Here is a 23,367-nt window from a genome sequence, read left to right on the forward strand (position 1 = left end):
ATCCCTCCGCCCCCCCCCCCACTCACCGCAACGCCCAGGCACCCCACCGACCCCCACTCATCTCACTTACTGGCTTAGACGAGATCTCTTTATCAGATACGCCACTGCACCGTTTCCTGAAATAATTTAATACCGCCAGGAGGAAAATCTGGGGGATTAAGCGCCATAACCTGTTTATAGTAATCTCTATCCCACAGGTATGAATAATGAGGCCCCGGGCCCCCCTCCCTTATTTTAACAAGGGGGGGGGGGGATGGGGGTATCACGGGGGCGAGAGCAGAGTAGTGAACGGCTCTCCCGCCGCCCGACGCCCAGCGTGCGCGTCGTGCTCCCGCCGTTCCGTCAGACTGCTCCGGTTGCCGCGGACGACGACGACGACGACGCCGCCGTCGCCGCCGCCAAGCTGAGGTATTTCCAGCCCCCCCCCCAGCTCTCACACAGAGAGGAGTGGCCTCCCGCTGCAATTAGGCAACGCTTATCTGATCCCGTCCACCCGGTCGGTAAGTTTTGACTCAACTAGGAACAGACCACGAACAGGAAGCCTAGCACAACGGGGGGGGGAGGGGGGGGCCGGGAGCAGGGGGTGGGTTGATCTCTCAATCTTGATCGTCTCTGGAAATCCTGACCGCACTGCTCTAAGCTCAGTCAGGTTCACAGAGGCTTTGGAGTTGCCAGCGGAAACACTGAGCTGCCGCCGCAGATTGCAACGTTCTCTCTTCAAGGATTTATCTCCCATTTCCCCCCCCGACGCTGTGGACTAAATAACAAAGGGGATCCATTTCCACAACCGCTGAAGGTAAGAAAATTAAGCAATTAGACTGTGTGTGCCTGCCAAACCTTTTGACTCCTGACCTCTTCGCTTAATGATGGGTATTTTTAATGACCGGCTGAGGACCGTTTTAACAGTATATTTGAAAGATGGGGAATAAATGCTAGTAATAACTGATTTAACCTTCATTTAATGGGAAGTTTTTCCTGAGTCAAACAGTAAATCGTTCATTAATCTTGATTTGGAGGTTAAGGTTAAATTTCAGGTTTCTTTCATTCCCGCAGATTCTGATCATAAGGTAGGTCCGTTTTTCAACCCTCGTGGATGAAATTTAAATGCCTTCAAACTTCTGCTGCTTCTTCTTGTTGTCCTAATGCCTCCAGCACATCTGGCGGGTTATATAATTGTGGCAGGTTGTTCTTAAGCTGCCTAACTCTGAACAAACAGACGGGCAGTCAACCATTATAGGAGATGTCAAATATATAGCAACATGCACTTTCTTAAGCATACGATCTTTACAAAATGATACTCCTAAATAAGCAGTAATTCAACATTCACATCTCATTCAGCATGTTTATCTGTTCATATGTGACATCTTATTGGGGAAGGAAAAAAAGTGTATAAACGTTTGAATTTGAACCTTAGGTTGACAGTCACACGTATACAGGGTGTTAAGTAGAAGATTTAAAAATGTTTGAGTAATTCAGTTAAACTCTTTCTTTTGATAGAATTAGCCTACTATAAGTGCCTCTTGACATTCTACAGTAAATATTCCAATAAGCCATTACCTCTCATGCAGCAGTGCTATCAGGTATTTGGAAATTATTTTAATTTAATATTAGACATCCATGTGAATGACATTTACTGTAGATTAACATTTACTTCACTTAGACCATTTATAGCTCTTTAATTGAGGCACAAAGTTTGTGCGGTAATTAAATGTCATTCACACAGATTTACAGGATGAAATAATTGCTGCCTTTGTTGTGTACTAAATAATTTGGTGGTAATGGTAATTAACCGAAAAATATTTTGTTGGTATATATAAAAGTTAGAGAAAAGATGTTGCAGTTAGATTGAATTTTGACCCTGTTCTAATCTGAGATATAGAGTTCAGATTAGGTTTCAGTTAATCGGCTGGCCTTTCCATTATGTCAGAAGCCATGTCAACCTCAGATGCCCTGTTCTTTGTATGTAACAGTTTTCAAGAGACAAAGCTATTGCTTATTTTTATTTATTTTTTATTATTATTATTTATTTGACAGGGACAATACACATTGATCAACATCACTATTCTGTGATGTAAATGTGCCAGATTTAGCCAGATTGCTCATTTCCAATTTTACATCTGTTGTTCCTGGGCAGTCTGATGTTAACACATTAATAACAAACAGACCAGACTAGTACAACATTAAAAGCACATAAGCTTAGCAGTATGTGTTTGGTTTTATGGAATCGATAGTCACCTTTCCCCTATTCTGATTGGTCAGCCAGTCTTCCTCAGCGTGGCAACATGAATGATGCACTGTAGCCAGCCTAAATAGAATGTTTAAACATCAGTCTACTATCATTGCGCCTTTGGGTAACATCAGTGTGCTTTAAACACTCAATCGCAAGAGCAGCATGTACCTGAATTTAAAATACAGCAGCAGAGCGTAGAAGTCGGCTTCACCTTCCCTCCTTTGTGTCTTTCTTTCATTCTTTGAAGAGTCAGTGAGCAAATTTCCGCTCTGTGACAAAAACACACCTCGCCGATCGCACAGGCCTCACTCACAGTCAGTGTGAACAGACACGTTGGTTACAATGGCAGAGAATCGCACAAGTTCAGGTCGATGACGTTTAGCCACATTTTAGCCACGTTCTCCACCATCAAAAAGAGGAAATCAGAAACGCATTGCATGGGGATTTAATGTGAAGCAGTGCTTTCTATGCCAGAAGTCCTGGGACAAATTAAAGTGGTCTGCCCCCCCATACATGTATTATCATATTTTAAAGTCATCAAACCTTTTCAAAAATGCATAGACAATGCCATATTTTCATTACAAATATCTATAATGGCTGATTCAGGGTTTATGTATTAAATTGTTAAGAAATCTAACCTTAAAATTCTTCTTTAAAAGAAACCTAAATTAAATAGCAAGAGGTAAAATTGCCAAATTTTTTGTCAGATTTGATTCAGTCAGCTCATCAATCATGGTGACTGTAATGAGCTATTACTTTCTCAAGGACCCATTATCAATTATTATTAGTACATTTGTTTTTTTTGAAAAGATATTTCATGCCACTGCACTGTAAATGATTCAAAGATATTTCAGTGTTTGTCTCAGCAACAAGATCTGTTTCTATAACTAGCGAAGCAGGCAAAGACATTTTAGTTTTAGAAGTGTAACAGAAAATGTATAGCCAAAGGTACAACGGAACAAGGAAGGGCTGAAAATATCATTGCATTACAAAGCAAGCTAATTGGATTTGTTTACTAGTGCGTTCACTGTGCATCCAATTTGAATATATAGCCTATATATAAATGTAGTATTTTGAACACAGATTTTGTGACCTGTCTTGACTCCTTTCATGGTCTAGTCAATGGGCAGGATACATTTGTTTGTAACTGCACTATATTTATTCATTTTGGTCACACTATGAAATGGTTCAGTTATAACTGCTTAATAAAGCATTAGTAATCAGATTATTTGTCATAAAATTAATACTCTTGACATTTAGGCCGCTCATTAGCAAATGTAAACTTAAATATACATAAATAGTAAACTTAAATATGCAACATAGGACACATACATGTTGTTAGTTTGGGTGGACTATTTCTATTAAGCCTCTGCCCTCCTAATACACATTTACAAAGATGAGTTAATGTCATGTACTTGAGCCATTTTTAGATGTTATTTGTGATTTATTCACAACATATTTAGAAACAGGCTGTAATACAAGATGTTTTCTGCCTGTTGCTTCCCTAGTCAAATCAGCTGTTATACTATCAAAATGACACACTGACATTATATGGCTGAGTAATCCAGAGAGTATATACAAGCCATTTCTTCTATTTGAAAGTTTAGCTGAAAAAGACTGTTATGGAAATGTGGCTTTGGTCGGCAATATCAGAAAAGAAACAGGGAGATCATCTAGGCTACTTTTAACAGCTGATTCGCCCACTCTTGGTCAACTGGTTTTAATCCTTTGAAGAGTAGATTTTTATATGTATTTATTCAAAGTCAGTGTTCTAGAACTCCACTGCTTTCAACTACCAGTAGCAATTGTTACATTAATATTAGAATGTTCAGTTAGCACCATTCTAATCACATATTTGTGGTCGTGGACCTTAAAGAGTTAAATACCCTTACTACCAAAAGCCATAATATAACTTACAGAGCAATCTACTTCCAGTATGAAGAGATTAGAAGTGAAAGGCTAGTCATGCTCATATTGCTGCTGAGTTTAGCAAAAACACGTCTCCAAGTATGGACACGGTCCACATAACTGTGAGATTAAACACAGCCAATCAATAGTCACTGGATTCAGACAAAAGTTTGTGAACTAGCCTACTTGCAGGTTATTTCTGTAGTTGGTTTCTTTTACACCAAGGCCTGTTTTTCAATTTACCCTTTCTTTATTCAATTTCTCTAGAAAGGGGGGCCGTCGTTTCGTATTGGATTTTTCAATGTAAAACACTTTGGAGGACATTCATTCGTCACAAGCACATTGATTGTGTAGCCTACCACTTCACTTTGTGGCAAGCCTTGTCCTTGTATGGTAAGAACAGCCGGGAACGAAAGGCGTTGGAAGTGGGAATTCAATAGCAGGAAGGGTGTGATCAAACAGCCGCATTAACGTAACGATGACCCCCTATCAGAAACATGCGTGGCGTTTCCCAGCGGCATTGTGTTTACTCTTCCGCTCTCTGATAAGAGGCCCCGCTCCACATCTTGATCCTGCCGATAAGAACTGCCCACATGCCTCCAGAACTATAGCCATTCTGAGAAAGATGAGGAAAAAAAAAAAAAACAAGAAAAAAAACAGCTAGCTCCTCCATTAGCGTTCAGAAAAAATGGTTACACTCCTTCATAAAATAGTCTTACGATCGAATTTTATCGTAAATAGTGGCTCTCACAGAAATCCATGACCAAGTAGTTTTTTTTTTTTTTTTTAAACATACTTGGCATGGAAATGATCATGTCTACGTAAATTTTATACCTGCCTATACCAAACTAACTTAACTTAATCACCTGCTGGTTATGTGGGGGTACTGCACGATGAGGGCCGCGTGAATCCCCACAGTGGGCTGTGTAACTGCGTTAAAAATTCAGCTGGAAATGAATTTTTTTGGCAAAATGAGTGGAACAAATGTTGAAACAATGGCTGTTATTGGCCACATTCAGAAGATCAGAAGATCTTCTGCATGTGGAAGATCTTTTGATACAAGATATACAAGATAATACAAGATAATTGTAAAGCCTATTCACAAAGGTTCAAAAAGTTAATTTGACATTACATTTATTTGGCAGATGCTTTTATTCAAAGAAATCCAGATAACATTTTTGCAAATGAGGCCCCTGGATTGTTCTGGGATGCTAACATCAATGTAAGGCTTTATGTCAACTGAAAAAAGTTATTCTGCCTTGTAAATCTGGTAACCCCTAGGAAGGCCGTACACAAGACGATTTCGCAAGATTGATGTTAACCAGCTGAAGTTGAATACATAAGATTAGTCCATTTAAATCAAACAATACCACATAACAATACCTGGAACCCCAGGGTTCACGGTTCCAGCGACAACGGTACTGTATTCCGTAACATGTAGGGTGGCAAAACAAGCTTTGGGGGTCCTCACCTTCTTTGCATTTTGGAAATCCGCAGTCGACACACATCACGATAAAGTCGATATGCTTGGCATGACAGGAATCCAGCAAACAAAATTTATTTATTTTTAAATAAATAAAAGAAATGTAGTTATTTTTAGTCCCAAAAACATGCTAACTCTGAGAAACCTCGACAGAATGTCCATTATTTACTAAGTAATTTTCCAGAGGAATTACTATTGACCGTTTAGCTGTTGCATACACGCCAAAAATATTGCGTAGAAAAGAATTTTATCTCCGGTTTGTATAGATTCTCTGAAACGAGCCCACCTACAGTATTAGCTTCTCTGGCCAGTGCTGGCAAAGTAGTCCCTCAATATAGCCCAGCCAATGGGACCCGCAATGAGTCAGCATGGACAGTATAATTTCTGCCCAGTACACTGCCAGCCAGTGACAAGCTATTGTAGTCATGACTGAGAAGCATTCTAGATAACAAAATTATGTTTCTAATGGTGTATTAGTTGTATAAAAGAACACGCATTGTTTCTCCTGCATAAACACACCATGGCCTTTTCTGTCCACATGAAAACATGATTGAGACTCAACACAAGTTGATTTACAACAGAAAATGTATTTTGCAATGCCTAAAGTCTAAACAGAAGACTCTGTATTTGGGGGTTTTGAAAGCAATCACTCGTCTGAGTGAATATTTCTGAGGAAAGTGAAAACGGCTTTGACAGCAGAGTGTACGTTCAATGGACTTCACCCCATTTTGTATCTCTGAGCGTCTAAATACATTCTGAAATGTATTTTTTTTTAGTCAGTGCTCATAAATAAGGAGTAGGCACACTGAATAATAAAAAAATATTTTGAGAATATTGAGAATTGAGAATATTTTGACATGTTGATGGGAGTGGGGCATTTAACATAAACTTAAATCAATGGACCTCAATCAAAGGATTAGTAAACTAGAGAGCTAAGGTATTTATTTTCCACAATCCTCCAAACCTGCTGCTACTGCCAGAGGTAGCAAGCGGAAAGGGAGTTGGGGGGCGGGGGGGTGACAGCCAAAGGGATGGCAAGCTACTACATCATTGACGAGCATTTAGTATAAAATGTGGATTTTTACACCTCTAATAACCCATTTGGTTCTCCTTTTGGAGTCCCCAAATGGCCGTTTTGGAAACCTGCCTAGACATAGCACAGATAAAACCATGCAGAATGCTCATTTTTGGTGGTATTGTTATCAAATTTGAACCAGGATTGGTCCGGCATCGTGGCTGTGTCTGCATTGTGTTTCTAAGCCCACCAGGCACAGCCACAAGCATCTGTATCCACCCAAAATCTCCAGAGCTTCTGTTTCTTTGTCTCAGTAATATTTAGAGTAATTATGCCTCTTGGAAAACAAACTCCCAAGGATTAACTTTCAGAACAGCCGAGGATTATTCAAAATGGTTCAGGAATAGTACCCATTCTATTTTGGGTAGGGTATGTCATTGTCAGGCTTGTGTTAAAAAAGGAGGTGATCCAGAAGGTTAAGGAAAAATGTAACCAATTTTATCTGTACAACAAAACATTTTGCTTAGTTTATTACAAAGCAGGTGCCTACAGAGCTACTGAGTCTCCGTATACAGAAATGTTGCTTTAAAGCATTAGCCTACCTCCCTGGCCCATCCAACATCCTATCAGCTCTTCATATTCGTCATAATTTCTCCATCATGCCACAAAGTAGGCTATTTATTTTTTTTTTGTTTTGGTTTGTTCAGGTTTTGACCAGTAACAACCCATCACCAATATTATTGTGCATCCATCCGTTGAATAAATTGCTGTGGTCTTATTTTACATTACATAGCCTACACCTTAGTAAGGCCTCTATTAAATATGCATAATGAATTATGGGTATAGAAGCAAAGCTATGGAGAATTTAAACAAATGAAAGGTTTCCAGATGGCTAGTATTGCACAGAATGGCAATGCTATGTTTTCAGATACTACAGATGTTTTCAAAATTGCATTATTTTCTACAATACAGACCTTATGACATGACCCACAATAACAGAGGACTGTTTTTTTTTTCTCTAAATATTATTCTTTAGACATTTTTCACCTCAGAACTGGCACTTCAAGGAAAGAGGGAAGGGGACAATGACCCAGGAAGGACATGTTAGATCCTTGATTGTAAATGAGCTCCCTGCCAATTCCCCCTTCCTGTTATTTCAGTAGATGACAATAAACTATTGTTGCTGCGGAGTGGGAAAGGAGCATTTTAAATTTCAAATAAAAACAAAATGCGTAGCACTTTTTTTTGTTGCTGAGACTAACCGCTTTGGGAAGGCCTAGAAATGGCGATCCAACTTATTTTAGCGTCTTCTGCTGGTGCACAATGGCCAGAAAGCAGTCCTGCTAAAATATTGTCACGGTAATGTATTCAGACTTAATTTTCTTTAACGCTGAGCTTGTTCAAATCCCTCTTTTAGGTTAATACTAATGTGTCTTACAATGCCATTATTTCCTAAATGATCACGCACTATTCAGTACATACAGGAATAGATTTCATGGACTGCTGTAGCACACAGAAGTAGGCAGTTCCCTCAATACAAAAATAACCAGTTCATAATGTTCACATGGAACCACTTTGAAGCAGTATTACGCACTTAAACCATAGTATGTAAAAAAGAGGGGAAAGCATAGCCAGTGGGATTTAAATAGCACCTGGACTATGCAATATAAAATCATATACATGTATTCATTTTCCAAGTATTTTATTGGGTGTTGACTGTATTCAATATTTTCATCAACAGCAAAGCCATCGAGCCAGATGGCACCTTCAGGCACTGGGGGAGTCTCTCCTTTCTTAATGGTTCAGAAAAATAGCCCCCGTCCCAAAAAAAACTCCCAGGATTTCACCAGCATTACGCATGCATCACAAAATAGAAATAGAGCCACCCACCACCCAGCAATTAAAAGTAAGGCAAGCATTAAATCAAGGTATAACACATACCTCTAAATCACTGCCCATAGTCATGTGAATAGCAGGTCATACACAATGGTCAAAGTTCCTAATGCTGGGAGCTGGTCAGAGACGCAACAGACACAATGGGCTTCAGCTATAAGTGTCCCCATTTCCTTGACACCCCTCCCCTTTCTAGTAAAAAAAAAAAAGAACTACTCAGTGAACAGTAGCACAATGGGAAAACATTAGCCTATGTGTACCTCTGGGAGTGAGGTTTTTGGTAAGGATGGTGTTGGAGAATGTCTGGCACGATTGCATCATCATGCCATTTTAACCAGAGTTTGCAAGTAGCCTATCAGGAGCAAATGAAGTCGCACCTGCTTGTGTACAGTCTGCAGTGATCCAATATGCGAATAAGTTGACAGCGTATGGAAATGTTCTGTCTGCGTAGTCTAGGCTCTAGAGAATGGGAAGGTCTGCAGAGGGGCAGATGGCGGTGCTGTTGATGTGGATGTGGGCCTTCACCCTGAGCGTCGCCACGGCCACCGCGGAAAGGACGGCCACAGGACCAGCACGGCTGAGACATAAGAGGGAGTGGCTGTGGAAATCCCTGTACGTGGAGGAAGAGAAGGCCGGTTCACTGCCCTTCTACGTGGGAAAGGTAGCCTATTGGTCGTGTACTCTAAAAACTGCTCAGTCACTACCTATTTTCCGCCATGGTTCTGATGACACCTCATCAGACCGTACCTTGGCTAACTTTCACACTACACTACTCTGGAGGGCTGCCTACCTCCAATCAAACAGCACTTTCATGTAGGCCTAACACTAGCATCTTGTATCTTGATCTTCTGTACATTAGTGTTGCATTTCCTTCATCATCTTGATGTTGCAGTTCTTTTTGCCCATCTCTTGCAACCACGCCTTGCTTCTATCTTAAACCATAGCCATCACTTTTAGTGACTTAGCCAAAGTTTTACTGTGCAAACTACACTTGACGTTCACGGCTATGGGCAGCTGCTACTTTATGAGAACTGTACTTTATCTGACCTGTGTTTGTATTACTGCACATCACTTTGTATAAAAGAGTCTGCAAATGCAATGCAATGGCAGCTTTGCTTTCAGAGTGCGACCTGAGACATGGAGAGCGGATTTACTAGCCCTGATGTCCTGATCCAACTGACATCGGAACCGTTTTATTTTCCAGCTGAATTCCACCAAGGCCAACAAGAATACTAAGTTTGTCATCGAAGGAGATGGCGTCAACACGATTTTCAGGGTGGACCAATATGGAGACATTTCGGCCTACGAGAAGCTGGACAGAGAGGAAAAGAGCTCGTACACGCTAACAGCGTCTCTGGTCGATATCCACACCAACCAGCCCATCGAAGACAAAGACGTGTTTACCATTCGCATCCTTGACATCAATGACAACAGCCCGCAGTTTCCAAAAAATTACACAGGATCTATTGCTGAGAGATCACCTAAAGGTACTGCAGAACATGGTGCTGAAAGAGATTTCAGCAGGACTGTGGCCTAAATCCCCATCGCAATATGAAACGTATTGCTAAGACACAGTGTGCTTTATTAGCATGTGTGTCATGCCAGTTATGCATAATTTTAATTTGCGTTAACATGGGGACAATCAGTACATTATAACCTTTTATGCCCTGATATAGCCTAATAAGAGTCCAGGTGGTACAATGTAGCCTATGTAAATGTTCCACCCGGCTTAAAGCTCTGGTCTACATTGGCTGTAGATTGGATGTTCACCCGGTGCAGCTGGCCACTGTCATATGTTCACAGATAACAGGACACCGGTTCCTTTCTCCACCATACAGGGACAGAAGTATTGAAAGTGACCGCAACCGATGCAGACGATCCAACCACATCCAACGGACAAGTTATTTACCAGCTGCTAAATGGAACCGATCTCTTTAGCATCAACGGCATGGGTAACTGGGTTTACAGTAATCTGAACATTGGGAGGCATTCTGTCCTTCACAAACAAACGTCCGTTTTATTTGCCGCCACGGCCTGTCGTTAACGGCATCTGTCTGTCTGTTACAGGGAGCATTACAACAAAAGTTAATAACCTGGACCGCGAGAAGCAGAGCACGTACAGAATTATGGTTCATGCAAAGGACATGCCGACCGTGTCAGTTGGCAACTCCGCCACAACGATGGTCACCATCAATGTTGGCGATATCAATGACAACATGGCTTCCTTTAAACCAGGTAGGGAATGATTCTGGCTGCTGGAAATGTTAGGCTAAATCCCACGGAAAAGGGGGAGAAAGATTTAGCCTAAATCATAACCCTATCAGTGTTTCCTCATCAGGACCTTTATCTGGACTCATTACAACAAATGAACATTTACATTTTCCAATAATTCAAATTTACACTGAACATGAACACCATTTTCCATTTTACACAATGTACACCCACAATAGGCTATATTTTCTTTTGCAGTGCAGCTTTGCCTCAAGTGCAGATGAGCAATGTCACAGTTCAAATAATAACCACCATTACTTTTAAAACTACATTGTCACAGGTAAATAATATTAAAATAGTTAAAACATTTCCTTAACTTAAATTTTACTTTGGCACCTTTTTAAATCCCTGTGTTATGCAATAGAATCTCCCCTTGTGTCACCTTAGGCACAATACACACATTTCTTCACAATGTCTCAAGTGACCAAATAAACAAGAACACTTGCATTATATCAATTTATATATAAACTGCAAGTTATTACAATAAATGAACAACAGCACGAAAAATATATTTTTTTAAAAAGAAAAACAGTTGCATAAACCGTGCTAGTGAAACAGCACGTAGGCTACATTTCACGTGGACCCACTGGACACAAAATGGCTGCAGTGGCCCAATAAGCTAGGGTGTATAGCTACCATGCATTTTCCGTACATACACTCGGTAATTAATAAATTATAAACGAGGACAAATAACGAAAATAACCTGAGCAATTACAGTAAATGAGCATTGGCACCGATAACATAAAAAAAGAATGCTGTTACCTGATCTGCGCCATCATGCGTATTCCACGTGGAAATACTGTGATCCAAAATGGCTATACAGGCTCAGTAAGCTAGCCTATTTTGCTATAGCGGCTAGGTAGTTAACATACATTCTTCGTTTATACTCCTGATAAACTCTGTATGAACTTCACCAACATCACACATCAATTCCATTGGTATTTCCCAATGGTAAAGAATGTCTACGATTGTTTCAACTTCATTAAATGTGGAGAAATTAACTTGTTTTGGTATAAGGAAAAAGACTGCGATCTCCCTCTAGTGTTTGGACGAAGGCATTAGCAATCGATCCAAAGTTCATATAAAAAGCCTTTCTGGTAGATTACCGACACAAGAAAATGAATTGGAAATGTTTTTGTGTTTTAACCTTTTTTTTAAACCAGTAATGCATTTTAAATTGTTCTACCATGGATTCTTACAATTTTCCCCAATTCCAATTAGTTTCTACCTGGAGAATTGTCTTATGGATTGGTTTTAAATTATGGTTTTAAACTTTCACTTAATGAATTTAAAGATTCTTATTGATGTTTTTACAACTGTGGTTTAATTGACAGCATTATTTTAACTTGTCACAGAAACAGCCTGGTCATCAGATTAAATAATAATTTAAGTGGCATTTAGAACTGGTACACTGAATCAATTCACATGCTCCTAACTCTGACTGAGGGTGAAAAGAACACTCAGTAGTTTTTTCCTACACTAGTTCAACATAATTCTTTAATTTTTTCATGCTTAGACAAATACCATTGCCACCAGTTATCACTAGCCTAGCACTGTTGATTCATGATTCTGCTTGAATAGGTTTTATTTTGCATTGCATTGCTAAACGCAGGGTTATTCTCAAAATGCAAATGCAGTGAGTGCACTAGTAGATACAGCATTTATTTTCCCAGACAGGAATATATCACAGAGTATATACAGCAGTTTTACACCACATACATTTTAATCTCCAACCAGTTCAGGCATTCCTGATGAGACAACAGGATTACCTGCAAATATATTACCTGTTCATATGTAGAATATTGCTAGAGGGGTCTTCATTCACGTCCAACTCTCCCATACATTGACCAGTCACCCTGGTGACAACTATCATGTCTGCAGTTTTTGGCTTTGGGTGCCAAAATTTTTCAAAACTGCTATGATAGTACAATACTTAACACACAGATTAATAAGTACTGTACGTATTTATTGCATAGTGTTTATTATTATTATTATTATTATTATTATTATTATGAATGATATTACCATTCACTTTTGACATTTTTACATGGAAAGCATTCCAGATAAATATCTGTGCTATTGTATGTTTCTGCAGCCTTTAAAAGGCTGTGTTATAGAATCCAAACCGTGCCAGCTCCAACTGTGGCCGATAGCTCCATAGGGCGACGGGCAATTGCCGGCCGCATTGCCCAGATTATGGGAGGGTTCAGTCGGTTAGGGACCCACATTCATCACTATCTATCAACGCCCGCTGATTGATCAGGCTCCTGTGGACTGCGTGCAAAAGACACGTGTGGAAGATGTTCCACCAACTCCACTGTGCGTGAGCTTAGCTTAGCTGTAGCCTGCGGTGTGAAAAGAAGCAGTGGGTGACGCCACGCATTTCGGAGGAGGACCGTGGTTGTCTGCACTCTCTGGAGTCAGCAGTGGCGATACGAAGAGCCCCCCGTGTGATCAAATGTGTGTTCTGTTCACAGGTGCCTTCAGTTTCCACGTGAGGGAAAACGAAAAGCCAGCTTTCAAAGTGGGCGTCATGGAGGTGGAGGACCAGGACGAGGTGCAGAATAAGGACCCGTCCTTCACCATGAAGCCCGAGGCTTGCAGCCGCATGTTTCAGGTGGAGCAGAACCCCAGGAGAGATGCGGTCCTCACTCTCAAAGAGGTACAAAAAGCCCTCTCAGCTCACCATCGCTTTTCAGAGAAAAACTTTCATCGGGAGGTTACGGCTTCTACTCCCGTGTCAGGCACAACCCAGTTCTAGCCTGGAGCAGCATGCTCAGTACAAGGTGGTTCAACAAATATGCATTTGTTTAGCTCGGCAGGTCTCCTGAGAACTTGCATTTGATGTGATGACCGGGGCAATGAAATTACATTGGGAAATGCATGGGAATGTGCAGCCAATCAGATGTAAGGAAGGTGATTCGCAGGCCAGATGCAGAGAATGTGAAATACAAACATAAAAAAAGAGCTAAAAGGAATCCTGACAACCAATTAGATTAGAGGGGTCAATTTGAATCCATATTCAAAAATTCAAATGAATCCTTAAAATTCATTTGAATTTAAAAGGCAGGCTTAAAAGCAATAAATTGTCTGAGTGAAACACTGGTCAAAGCGGTTTTAGGGTTTCAAGAGAGCAAGCTAATGTATTTAACCGAAAATCTGACTGAGGAAACAGTTGCACTGAATTATCTCTTAAGGGAACCGTGTGTGATTAAAAGCTCATTTTGATTCCCGACAGTGACTCTCATCTCTGACCCTTGTTTGCTGTTCGTCACTTTGCCGTGAAATAGGGCCTCGATTTCGAACAAACGGCCAAGTACACATGCGAGGTGCAGATGCGGGAAGACGGTCTGGTGAGTCCTCCCGATAACAGCGGAAGACTGAACGCCAGGGCCACGGTCGTCATCGACGTGCTGGACGTCGACGAGCCGCCCCTCTTCACCCAGAAGGTCTACAACTTCAGCCTTCGCGAGGACGCCGCGCCCAACTCCAAAGTGGGACAGGTCTCGGCCAGAGACCCCGACGCCGCCCAGCTCAGAGTACGGTAAGGAAGTACGCATTCTGATGTAAAAGAAGAATCACGACTGGTTTTGGGAGAAAAAAAAATTTGGTTGGATGTAGGAAGAATTTGTAAGTTTTGCCTGTGTGACTTTTGTGTGTTTTCAGTTTCGATTCTCAATTCTCTCTCTGGGTTTCACATAAAAATTTTGTAGCTCCTGAATTTATTCTAGTAATGCTTTTTTTTTTTTTTTTTTTTTTTTAAAGAAAATGATTTTCAAGATTCAGTTAGATTAATAACAGATTTTTTAAAACAGCATACAGATTGATTTTTTAATCACTCATAAATATTATTAATATACCCCATCATGTACTTATTTATTGGCATTTCCACACAGAGGTTTCGTAATAAGTGCACGACAAAGTTCATCTGTGATAATTTATTCAATTAAACATGATAGCTGTAATTCTGTGTTCTGTCTTTTGATTAACTTTGGACAACACCCAAAACCGTTTTCACTTGCTCAAGGAGAAATTCTTCACCAAAACATTTTTTTTTAATTGACACATTTCTTACTTTAAAACTGCTTGCCGTATTTTTGTTTTTTTGTAACTTCGTCCTCTACGTTCCTGCGCAGCAGTAGAATTCAAATTAATTTGAGCTTTTTGTAGTACCGTTCACTCAAAACCCATTTTCCCATTCCACAGATACTCCATAGATGACCCAAACTGCCCGGTGAGGATTGACGCGAATAGTGGCGATATGTACACAAACAAGATGCTGGACCGGGAGCTCGTTCCCTTACACACGTTCCACGTGACCGCTGCGGAGATGGGATCCCAAGGTACAGATGGTTAGATGGTGTCGGTAATTAATAAATGACCTGACTTGACTGGCCAACTTGAAGCAACTCAGATTAAAGGCGACCCGGAATAGAGACACAGAGGTCACTCTTACCAGGTCACTCTTGAAAAAGAGATTTTAATCTCAATGAGACTTTTACCTGGTTAAATAAAGGATATATATATATAGAGAGAGAGAGGAATGTGTACTGAAAGCTCATTTCTACACTGAGAATGATGATAAACAACGTGTCCCACTTTATTTCGCTCAGGTCTGAAATCCTACGCAACCGTGAACCTGGTGGTTGTTGACGTCAACGATAACGCGCCAGAGCTAACGAACGCCACAAACGTTTATGTTTGCCACAACGAAGCAGCCGGCATGGTAAAGTTGATTTATTGTATTTGATTCGCATCATTTTTTCTATCTGGCAATATGTGCCAAGTCTTGAATATGTGGGACTTATCTTGGGATTGTCAGGCATGAATAAAATGAAATATAACTCACAGCCCTCCGTTTTGCAGGTTGTGCGGACAATCGGAGCTGTTGACAAAGACGAACACGCACAGGAGTTTTATTTCAGCCTCGCCAAAGAGAGCGCCAACTTTTCGCTCATCAACAATGGAAGTAAGTTACCTGGTCAAGGCGATCCTACAGCAAAATGTGAATGAATGAGTCTATACAGCTGTCTTACCTTCCCGTAAATTGAAACACATTGGAATGGAGTCCGTAGCATCAGGATAATATTTGAAAAGGAGTAAAAATGTGTTTTAACGTCTCTGTTAGACAGGAGAACGGGTGGGGGTAGGGTGGCCTCTTCCCAAGTGGCTGTGGGCCCTTCACAAGCCACACTCTAAAGCAGGCAGACGGCAGGGCGTCCTTTATTTAGTCGAGCAGAAAGGAGAACGCCAACAAACCACGCATGGGACTGAAATATTCATGGCGTACAAGCTTTTTAAAACCAACAGACTTTCATTATGCATTTGGAGTTTGACAGTGATGCTCTCAGCGTCGTGCAGCGAGGGAGCAATTCCATGCGGCTCCCGGTGTCTTATCACAAACTCCCGCCCCCCGCGCATAATCAGCCTAGGTAGCGCTTCTCCATTTCGGGTTCAGCACGCTAAAACGACACTGAGAAGCCTATTGACACTGTGCTTCTCCTTTACTATAATCTACCACAAAGCGTAAACTTTAAAAGTACATTTTTAAAAACTTAAACCTCCAGTGTAAGTTTCTGTGAGGTTGTGTACGGCCTCAAAGGAAACACAGTCGCGAAATGGAGTCACCAGAAGACTTAGGGTTCGTTCTCACAGGCCACAGCCATCTGCTTCCAACAGCGGTTAGCTGTTTGGCAGTTGCTCAAGGAGTATGGTAGAGTTTCTATAGCAACATTTACAACAGGAAAATAAGTGTAATGCGAAAAACCCAACTGCCAAAAGTCGGCAGCGTCACCGTGAGAGGTCATGTCTCAATGTTTCAATATTCTCAGTCGGAAATCCCATTGAAAACTAAAAGAGGCAATTGCAATGACCAAGACCTGTGAGAATGGCCACTTCTTTAGCCAGTCTTCGCATTGCCAGAAACATTAACTCTCTCTGGGCTCTTTTTTGACCATTGCGTGTAATGCAGCTTAGTTGCCAGACAACAAATGGCATCAAGAAATTCTTAGCAATTCCTATTCATGTTGGGGATGTCGCGCTAAAGTGGTTTCTGTTTACAACGGCACAAAATTGCTCTGCGTTGCGTGATATCCTTCTTGTTTTGTCGCACGTTCTCGTTTCCCATTAGTATTCCACACGGCACTCGGCTGTGCATTTCACCCGGGACCAGGGTCTGTGAAAACAAATTAATGAGCAGAACATGAAGGAAACATCAGTGCGATTCCTTAATTTAATGGTACTTTAAAAACACCCTTTATCACTGATTAGGCTCTGTGGTTGGGGCATTATGTCCACTCTAGTTCTAGTATCGTAAAGCCATTGAGACCTATCGATTTACTTTTGACAAGAGGAGAGGGTACATGCTTGGGAGAGTTTATTTTTAAAACCATACACTGAATAGGAATATATGTAGGAATATATGCATATAAAAATTCCCAGGTGAGCTTGAACAAGGAACACAGATTTTTCGTTCTATCTAGGATCATTTCAGGCTCATGCCCACCACCTTACAATTTCATGTGGAGTTCACCAGCGGTGGCAGATCGAACCATAGTATCAGATCCCAGAGACACAGAGTATAAAGTTGGCATTCGAGGTTGATGTGCTCACCCTGCCCTGTCTCCCATGGCAACCCCCAGACGGCACAGCCAGCATCGTGGTGAAGCAGGGGAACTTCGAGGCGGACGACGCCCGGGAGTACCTGCTGGAGGTGGTGGCGAGGGACGTGGGTGAGCCCTCCCGCAGCAGCACCACCACCGTCACCATCCGGACGTGCCGCTGCGGCCCGGACATGTCCAAGGAGGCCTGCACGGAGCCCTACATCCAGGCGGGACTCAGCATCCACGCCCTCATCGCCATCCTCCTCTGCATCCTCACCATCCTGGGTGAGTTCGCCGGGCAGTTTCCTGTTTAAGGAAATCTCTGCGAGGAGGTGAAAGACAGGACATTATGTTACTTTGCACCATCTACCTTGGTATTCTCTCTCTGTCTTTATCTCTCTCTCTCTCTCTCTCTCTCTCTCTCTCTCTTTCTCTCCAAACCAATTGACCACCTCAGGGGTCTGCTGGGTGACTCATCTGGTTAAGGCACCATTATAATGCAGGCATAGGCTCAAATGGTGCGGGCTCAAATTTGGCAGCCCCACAGAGCAACACATAATGTGCAGTATTTTGGGATAATTCCATCAGCCAGGATCCTCGTGTCACTGCTCTCTAGTGATCCCTGCTGGTCAGTCAGGCACCTGCTTGTTGTTTTAAGATAGACTTTATTAATCCCCAGGTGGGGAAATTTGGGTGTTACAGCAGCAGATAAAAACAACATATCACACATAGACATAAAAGAGGGCTTTTAGTAATCCACAGCTTCTCCTCCAGTTCATGTCTGTGTAAGCCTAGCATGTAGGCTGTGGTGTGGTAAGAAGCAGCGGGTGACATCATGCTTCAAAGGAGAGCGCGCCTGGTTGAAATGCACACGTTATCAGCGGTCACCATTCCATCTAATCACTCTGTCTTTTACCTGCAGTCATCGTGATCCTCATCGTCCTGAGGAGGCGGTATCGGAAGGAGACCATGGTGGCCCTGGGAAAAAGCACGGGGGACATGCACGAGCAGCTGGTGACGTACGACGAGGAAGGGGGCGGCGAGATGGACACCAACGGCTACGACGTGTCCGTGCTGACGTCGGCGCGGAACGAGGGCGGCCCGCGGCAGGCCCCGGGCCTCTACGCCGTGGTGAAGAAGCCGTCCCTCACGCCGGCGCCCCCGCCCCCGCCCGTGGCCGGCCGTGCCGACATGGGGTTGATGATCGAGGCCAAGAAGGGCGAGGCCGACCACGACAGGGACGGGATCCCCTACGACACCCTGCACATCTACGGGTACGAGGGGCCCGAGTCGCTGGCCGACAGCCTCAGCTCCCTGGGCACGTCCTCCCAGGACTCCAGCCTCGACTACGACTTCCTCCAGGACTGGGGCCCGCGCTTCAAGACCCTGGCCGAGCTCTATGGGGTGGACGGGTCCGAGGACGGCTACCCGTACTGAGCCTGAGAAACGGGGCGCGGGGGGGGGGGGGAGCCAACCCTAAATTCCACTCACTGGCCCGCCTCGTCGTTCCCGACACGAAGAGCGCGAAGCGGCTTGACTTTGACCAAAAATTCTTCTGCTGATGAAGCCGGACCCCACGACGAAGGGAGTGGCCACCATATGTTTTCAGCATTTACTGTCAGCCATGGCAGTCACACCAAAAGAAAAAAAGATTGTGCATCGTATTTTTCTTTTTTTTTTTTACATCATTGGCATTTGACCGTAACTGCAGTGCAGATGTGTTTGTCGTGATTCAGTTTATGGCTCTTTGTTTTTTCACGCTCTTTTAAGTGCACATGCTGTCTGTCTAAAGGCCACGGGCAGATTATAAACAGCTCATTAGCTGAAATATGACTCCTCTTTTTGTGACCTTTTTTCATGCCTAAGTATAATTGATGGAATTTGCATTTTTTACACTTCTAAGAATAAGGGAGAAGAAGGTTTTGTCACGTGTGGCATTTATGACTGCTCAAAACTACTGTGAAGTAAAAACTAAAATATTTGTTTTGTTGTTGCGTTTGAAGAATTGCATCGACATGGGGACGATTCTCTGAAGAATTTGTAGGACCCACATTTGTTAATGAGTGACTTTGTATTCGTAATTGCGTTACAGCTGACCAAAATGAGGTTTTTTACTGCAGGAAGGCTACACAATAGACACAAAGAGATCTTGGCAGGAAACTGTGGTAGCATGGTTTTGAAAGACTTAGAGGCAATCCCAATTTTATTTGACAGGACTTATCAACACATGAACTGGGCAGGATAAATCCCCTGTCCCTCTGGACCATCATAACAAATCACAACAACCAACTCAGGAAACACCAAGTAGCAGAGAAGTCCATAGATGACTGAACTGTGTTCTGAATAACTTTAACCTTTCAGAAGAGCAATTTTATCTGACTGAATCATCACATATTGTTAAGGCAGCAGATGTCAAACTGTACTTGTGTTCCAAATAGAACCCAAAATGCACTGCAAAATGATCAGTGTTAGAGTCTGAGTGAATCCAACACAGACAACATGTACATGTACAGAGTTAAAATGACTCTATCAGACTAGGGGCAATTTGTATCCCTATTTTGCATTGTCTACAACTTTTAGCTGCAGAAGGAAATCTAAAAGTGATCTTCTTTTTCCAACAGCTATACTCTCACTTTTTATTTCAGTAAACAGATAATGTTGTTCACATTCAGCAAACACCAAGGTGGTTTGATTGAATGGCACCCCCCCCCCCCCCCCTTACACACACACACACACTCACACTCACTCTCTCCCTTTCTCTTCTAAATTCCATATGTTTAATTTAATACAAGCTGAACAAACATAAATAGTTTCATTCACTTTTGTGAAAAGTATTAATGTGTAGTTTCCCCCTATACCAAAGGTATGCCCACTTGGAGACAAGCCCTGTAAACAGTTCATACAATACGTGGAAGCTATTTTAAAGAATTCCTGCTCAGACCATATAGACCAAGACCTAGACTCCCATCCTCCCTCGCTCCCAGCCCCCTTTCCAAATATCCAAACAAAGCACTGGAACCGACTTCCTGTACATCTGTGTTTAAGGAAACCTACTTCCTGGCCTGTTATCTTTTAAACTAGTGCACCACATTGTGGCTCTTTTCCTGTTTTCCTGGCTGGGAGTAAAAATGTACTGTGTACAAAGAGTGTTGCAAAGTGTAATGTAATGTGGTTAGGCCTTTACCAACGGTGTTTTAGGACAATCTACAACATGTGCCTCAGTCTGTACGTCTGTTTATCATAGCCCTTGACTTGTAAAATATTTGTTTGGTGGCATGGCTTTATCTTAATATTTTTCCACACACTTATAAATTTGTCGTTATCACTATAAATGCTTTTTAATCTTAAGTTGGGACAGTACAGTGGGACAGGTTTTGGTGGTGCAACAATAAGAAGAATAGCAGTTACTCACAATACTGTCATATCCTAATGCAAACTTAATCCAGTGTTTTCCTAATATAGTATATGGTTAATGTAAGGATTGACAGGGGATATACAAGTGCTATGGGGACATTATATGGCAAGGCTGTGTCGTAACGATACTATATGTTGAAAATGATACGGTTACCTAAAAGTTAATGGTGCACAGAAAGGTCAAATGATGATATTCTAAAGGGTGACTAAACCAACTGCCAATTTCTTGGCTATTAACCATATTGCATTCCCTGCTGAATTCAGATATGATGTCTTAACTCTGAACAACACAGCTTTTCAAAGGATTTTTTCTTTGAGCTGACTGTTACAGTATGTGCATGTGTACTGAAACACTGTAACGACCACTGTGATTTATGCGTACTGCAAACATCCGTTTGCACCGTTCGTCCAAACACTGTACATAGGAAACGTGCCTGCATCTCAGCTCCAACATTCCTTTTTGACGTGTATTCAAGTGGCAAATACTTGACAATTTTGTATCATGTCTGCTGTATGAAGTGATTTGTTAGTGTAAAAAAAAAAAACATTTTGTAATATGTGAAAGGTATGTGTGCCTGTGTATGTGTATATATTCCAGTAGATGTCAGTATTGGGCAGTGTGAAGAGACACTTGGATGCCATTTCCATGGAAGTATTTCTTAAGGGTGATCAAAATGTGCCTTCCTCTGTGAACATTCACAGAACCAGCCCTTTTTTTCCTAGTGTTTTTATTGTGTTACACAATTTTTTTATAAAAATGGCCAATTTTATATGAATATAATAAATTCAACTTTACACTTAATGGAATACAAATGAATGAGTATTTATTGCTGTCGTTGACAAATAATTTCCTTATGCAAGTTTCCTTATCCTGTAGTGGCATTGTGTAAACACCAGAAATGTGTCCCCAAAATGATTGAAAGATGTTCAAGAATCAGAATTGCTCATTGATGCTAAGATCTTTAGGTTAAAATATATTTTTGAGGATTTGAGTCTGCTGTGCTTGAAATTCACAAAACTGTGTTCTATTCAAAACAATCAACATATGAATAATTTCTGAAATGTGGTAATGGCACGTGTGGTGCCATTCAAACTAAAAACTCAACACCTACGGTACTGTTGTGAAACTAAAGTGCTGTCTTCAAATTTCAAACATTTACAGTTCTCAAAGTATATAGTGCAAATATACTGTTAATATTGTCATCAGAAATAAGTTATCACCCAGTTCATCACTTTATTTGCCAGAAAAACCTGTTAAAAATCTTTTTCTTTTGCTCCATATATTTGTATCTTTAACAGTTTTTATGTTTTACAACCTTATTTTCCTTTAGTTCAACTGCTGTTAAAGTTTGTATTCCGCAAAATACTTCCATCATGTGTGTTACTTCAACCTTATGACAATTAAGTGCGAAAGAAACGCAACATGAAGTAATGTGCAAGGCACTGCCATTTTTAAACCTAATCAAGAGTGACGGGAAGATCTACAGAGGACAAGGCCACTGAAGCACAAGCAGACATGTCACTTGACCAGACCTCGCATTCACAGTTCAGTGCCCTGTTGAGCACTTCACTTGTAAATGAACTTGAAACAGACACAGACCAGCCCAGTAAGTGACAACAAGCAACTACTGAGGGCCCCATGGCCACCAGGGGGCACCCCTAACTATTCTAGACAAATATCTATATTATTTATAATTCTGGGTTGGAGGGGGCCCCAGATCAAATCCTATTGAGGGTCCCTCAAAGGCTAGGGTCAGCACTGACTTGAATCTAGTTCATTTCTTGCTGCACAACATTCACAGAGTTTGTCTCCAACCAGTCCTCTACCACACCTGGATAGTGGCTTTGTTTGAATTGTCCAGGTGTGCCAATTGATATCCACAGGTAGGCCAAAATGACCTACATTGCACGTCAAATGCTGGGTTTTTTTTTTCTTTTCTTTTTTTTCTTTAAAGGCTGTCAAAAAAACAAAAGCTATAAGACAGTAAATCGATGTGTTGAGCCACGGTTCTCACTGATAACTCAGCTCTCTAGTCACATGATCGACTTGTTGAGCTGGATTTGTAACTCAGAGGTCCCAGATTAGATTCTAGGTGGAGTACTGCAGCTGTACCTTTGAGGAAGGTGCTTAACTTAAAAATGTCACACTTTAACTGCCCAACAATGCCCTTTCAAAAGGCCTCAGGTTTGCTGAACCAATGAAAAAGGGTCTAGCTGGCTGCTGTTGACGGCCCCGCAGACACGCCACAGCCCCGGAAAATGGAGATAACGAGGGCATTTACACAGACGCCCAGGAGGAAGTTCCAGTGATGTCATGCTTGACGGCCCAGCCTGAGTAAACAGCCACTCCCAACTAGCCCTCATGTTTCTAAAAAAAAATAAAAAAATAAAAAATGCCAACTTCCATTCTGATACACTGGGTTTCACAAGCAGCGTTTCACACCCCTGCGTCACGGCAACGCAGGACTCATTCCGGTGAGCATCTGGCACATTTGGGCCCCTGGCCCAGTTTTTCTGTCCCTGGCCCAGATGGGCCGGGTTAATGCACCCA

The 23,367-nt window shown here is 41.8% G+C and overlaps 1 protein-coding gene across 1 annotated transcript; it reads left to right on the forward strand.

Annotated features, from left to right (window-relative positions):
* Positions 1–600: 600 nt before the first annotated feature.
* On the forward strand, positions 601–21,618 carry LOC135255705 (cadherin-5-like). The gene is made up of 12 exons (XM_064337229.1): positions 601–796; positions 8,981–9,190; positions 9,734–10,016; positions 10,368–10,481; positions 10,597–10,764; positions 13,278–13,462; positions 14,091–14,344; positions 15,007–15,143; positions 15,414–15,526; positions 15,667–15,769; positions 17,442–17,687; positions 18,325–21,618. The coding sequence occupies exons 2-12, from the start codon at positions 8,996–8,998 to the stop codon at positions 18,837–18,839; spliced, it is 2,313 nt and encodes a 770-aa protein (XP_064193299.1). The 5' UTR covers positions 601–796; positions 8,981–8,995; the 3' UTR covers positions 18,840–21,618.
* The last annotated feature ends 1,749 nt before the right edge of the window (positions 21,619–23,367 follow it).

This window comes from Anguilla rostrata, chromosome 5 (assembly GCF_018555375.3).
Source record: "Anguilla rostrata isolate EN2019 chromosome 5, ASM1855537v3, whole genome shotgun sequence".
Lineage (NCBI taxonomy): Eukaryota > Metazoa > Chordata > Actinopteri > Anguilliformes > Anguillidae > Anguilla > Anguilla rostrata.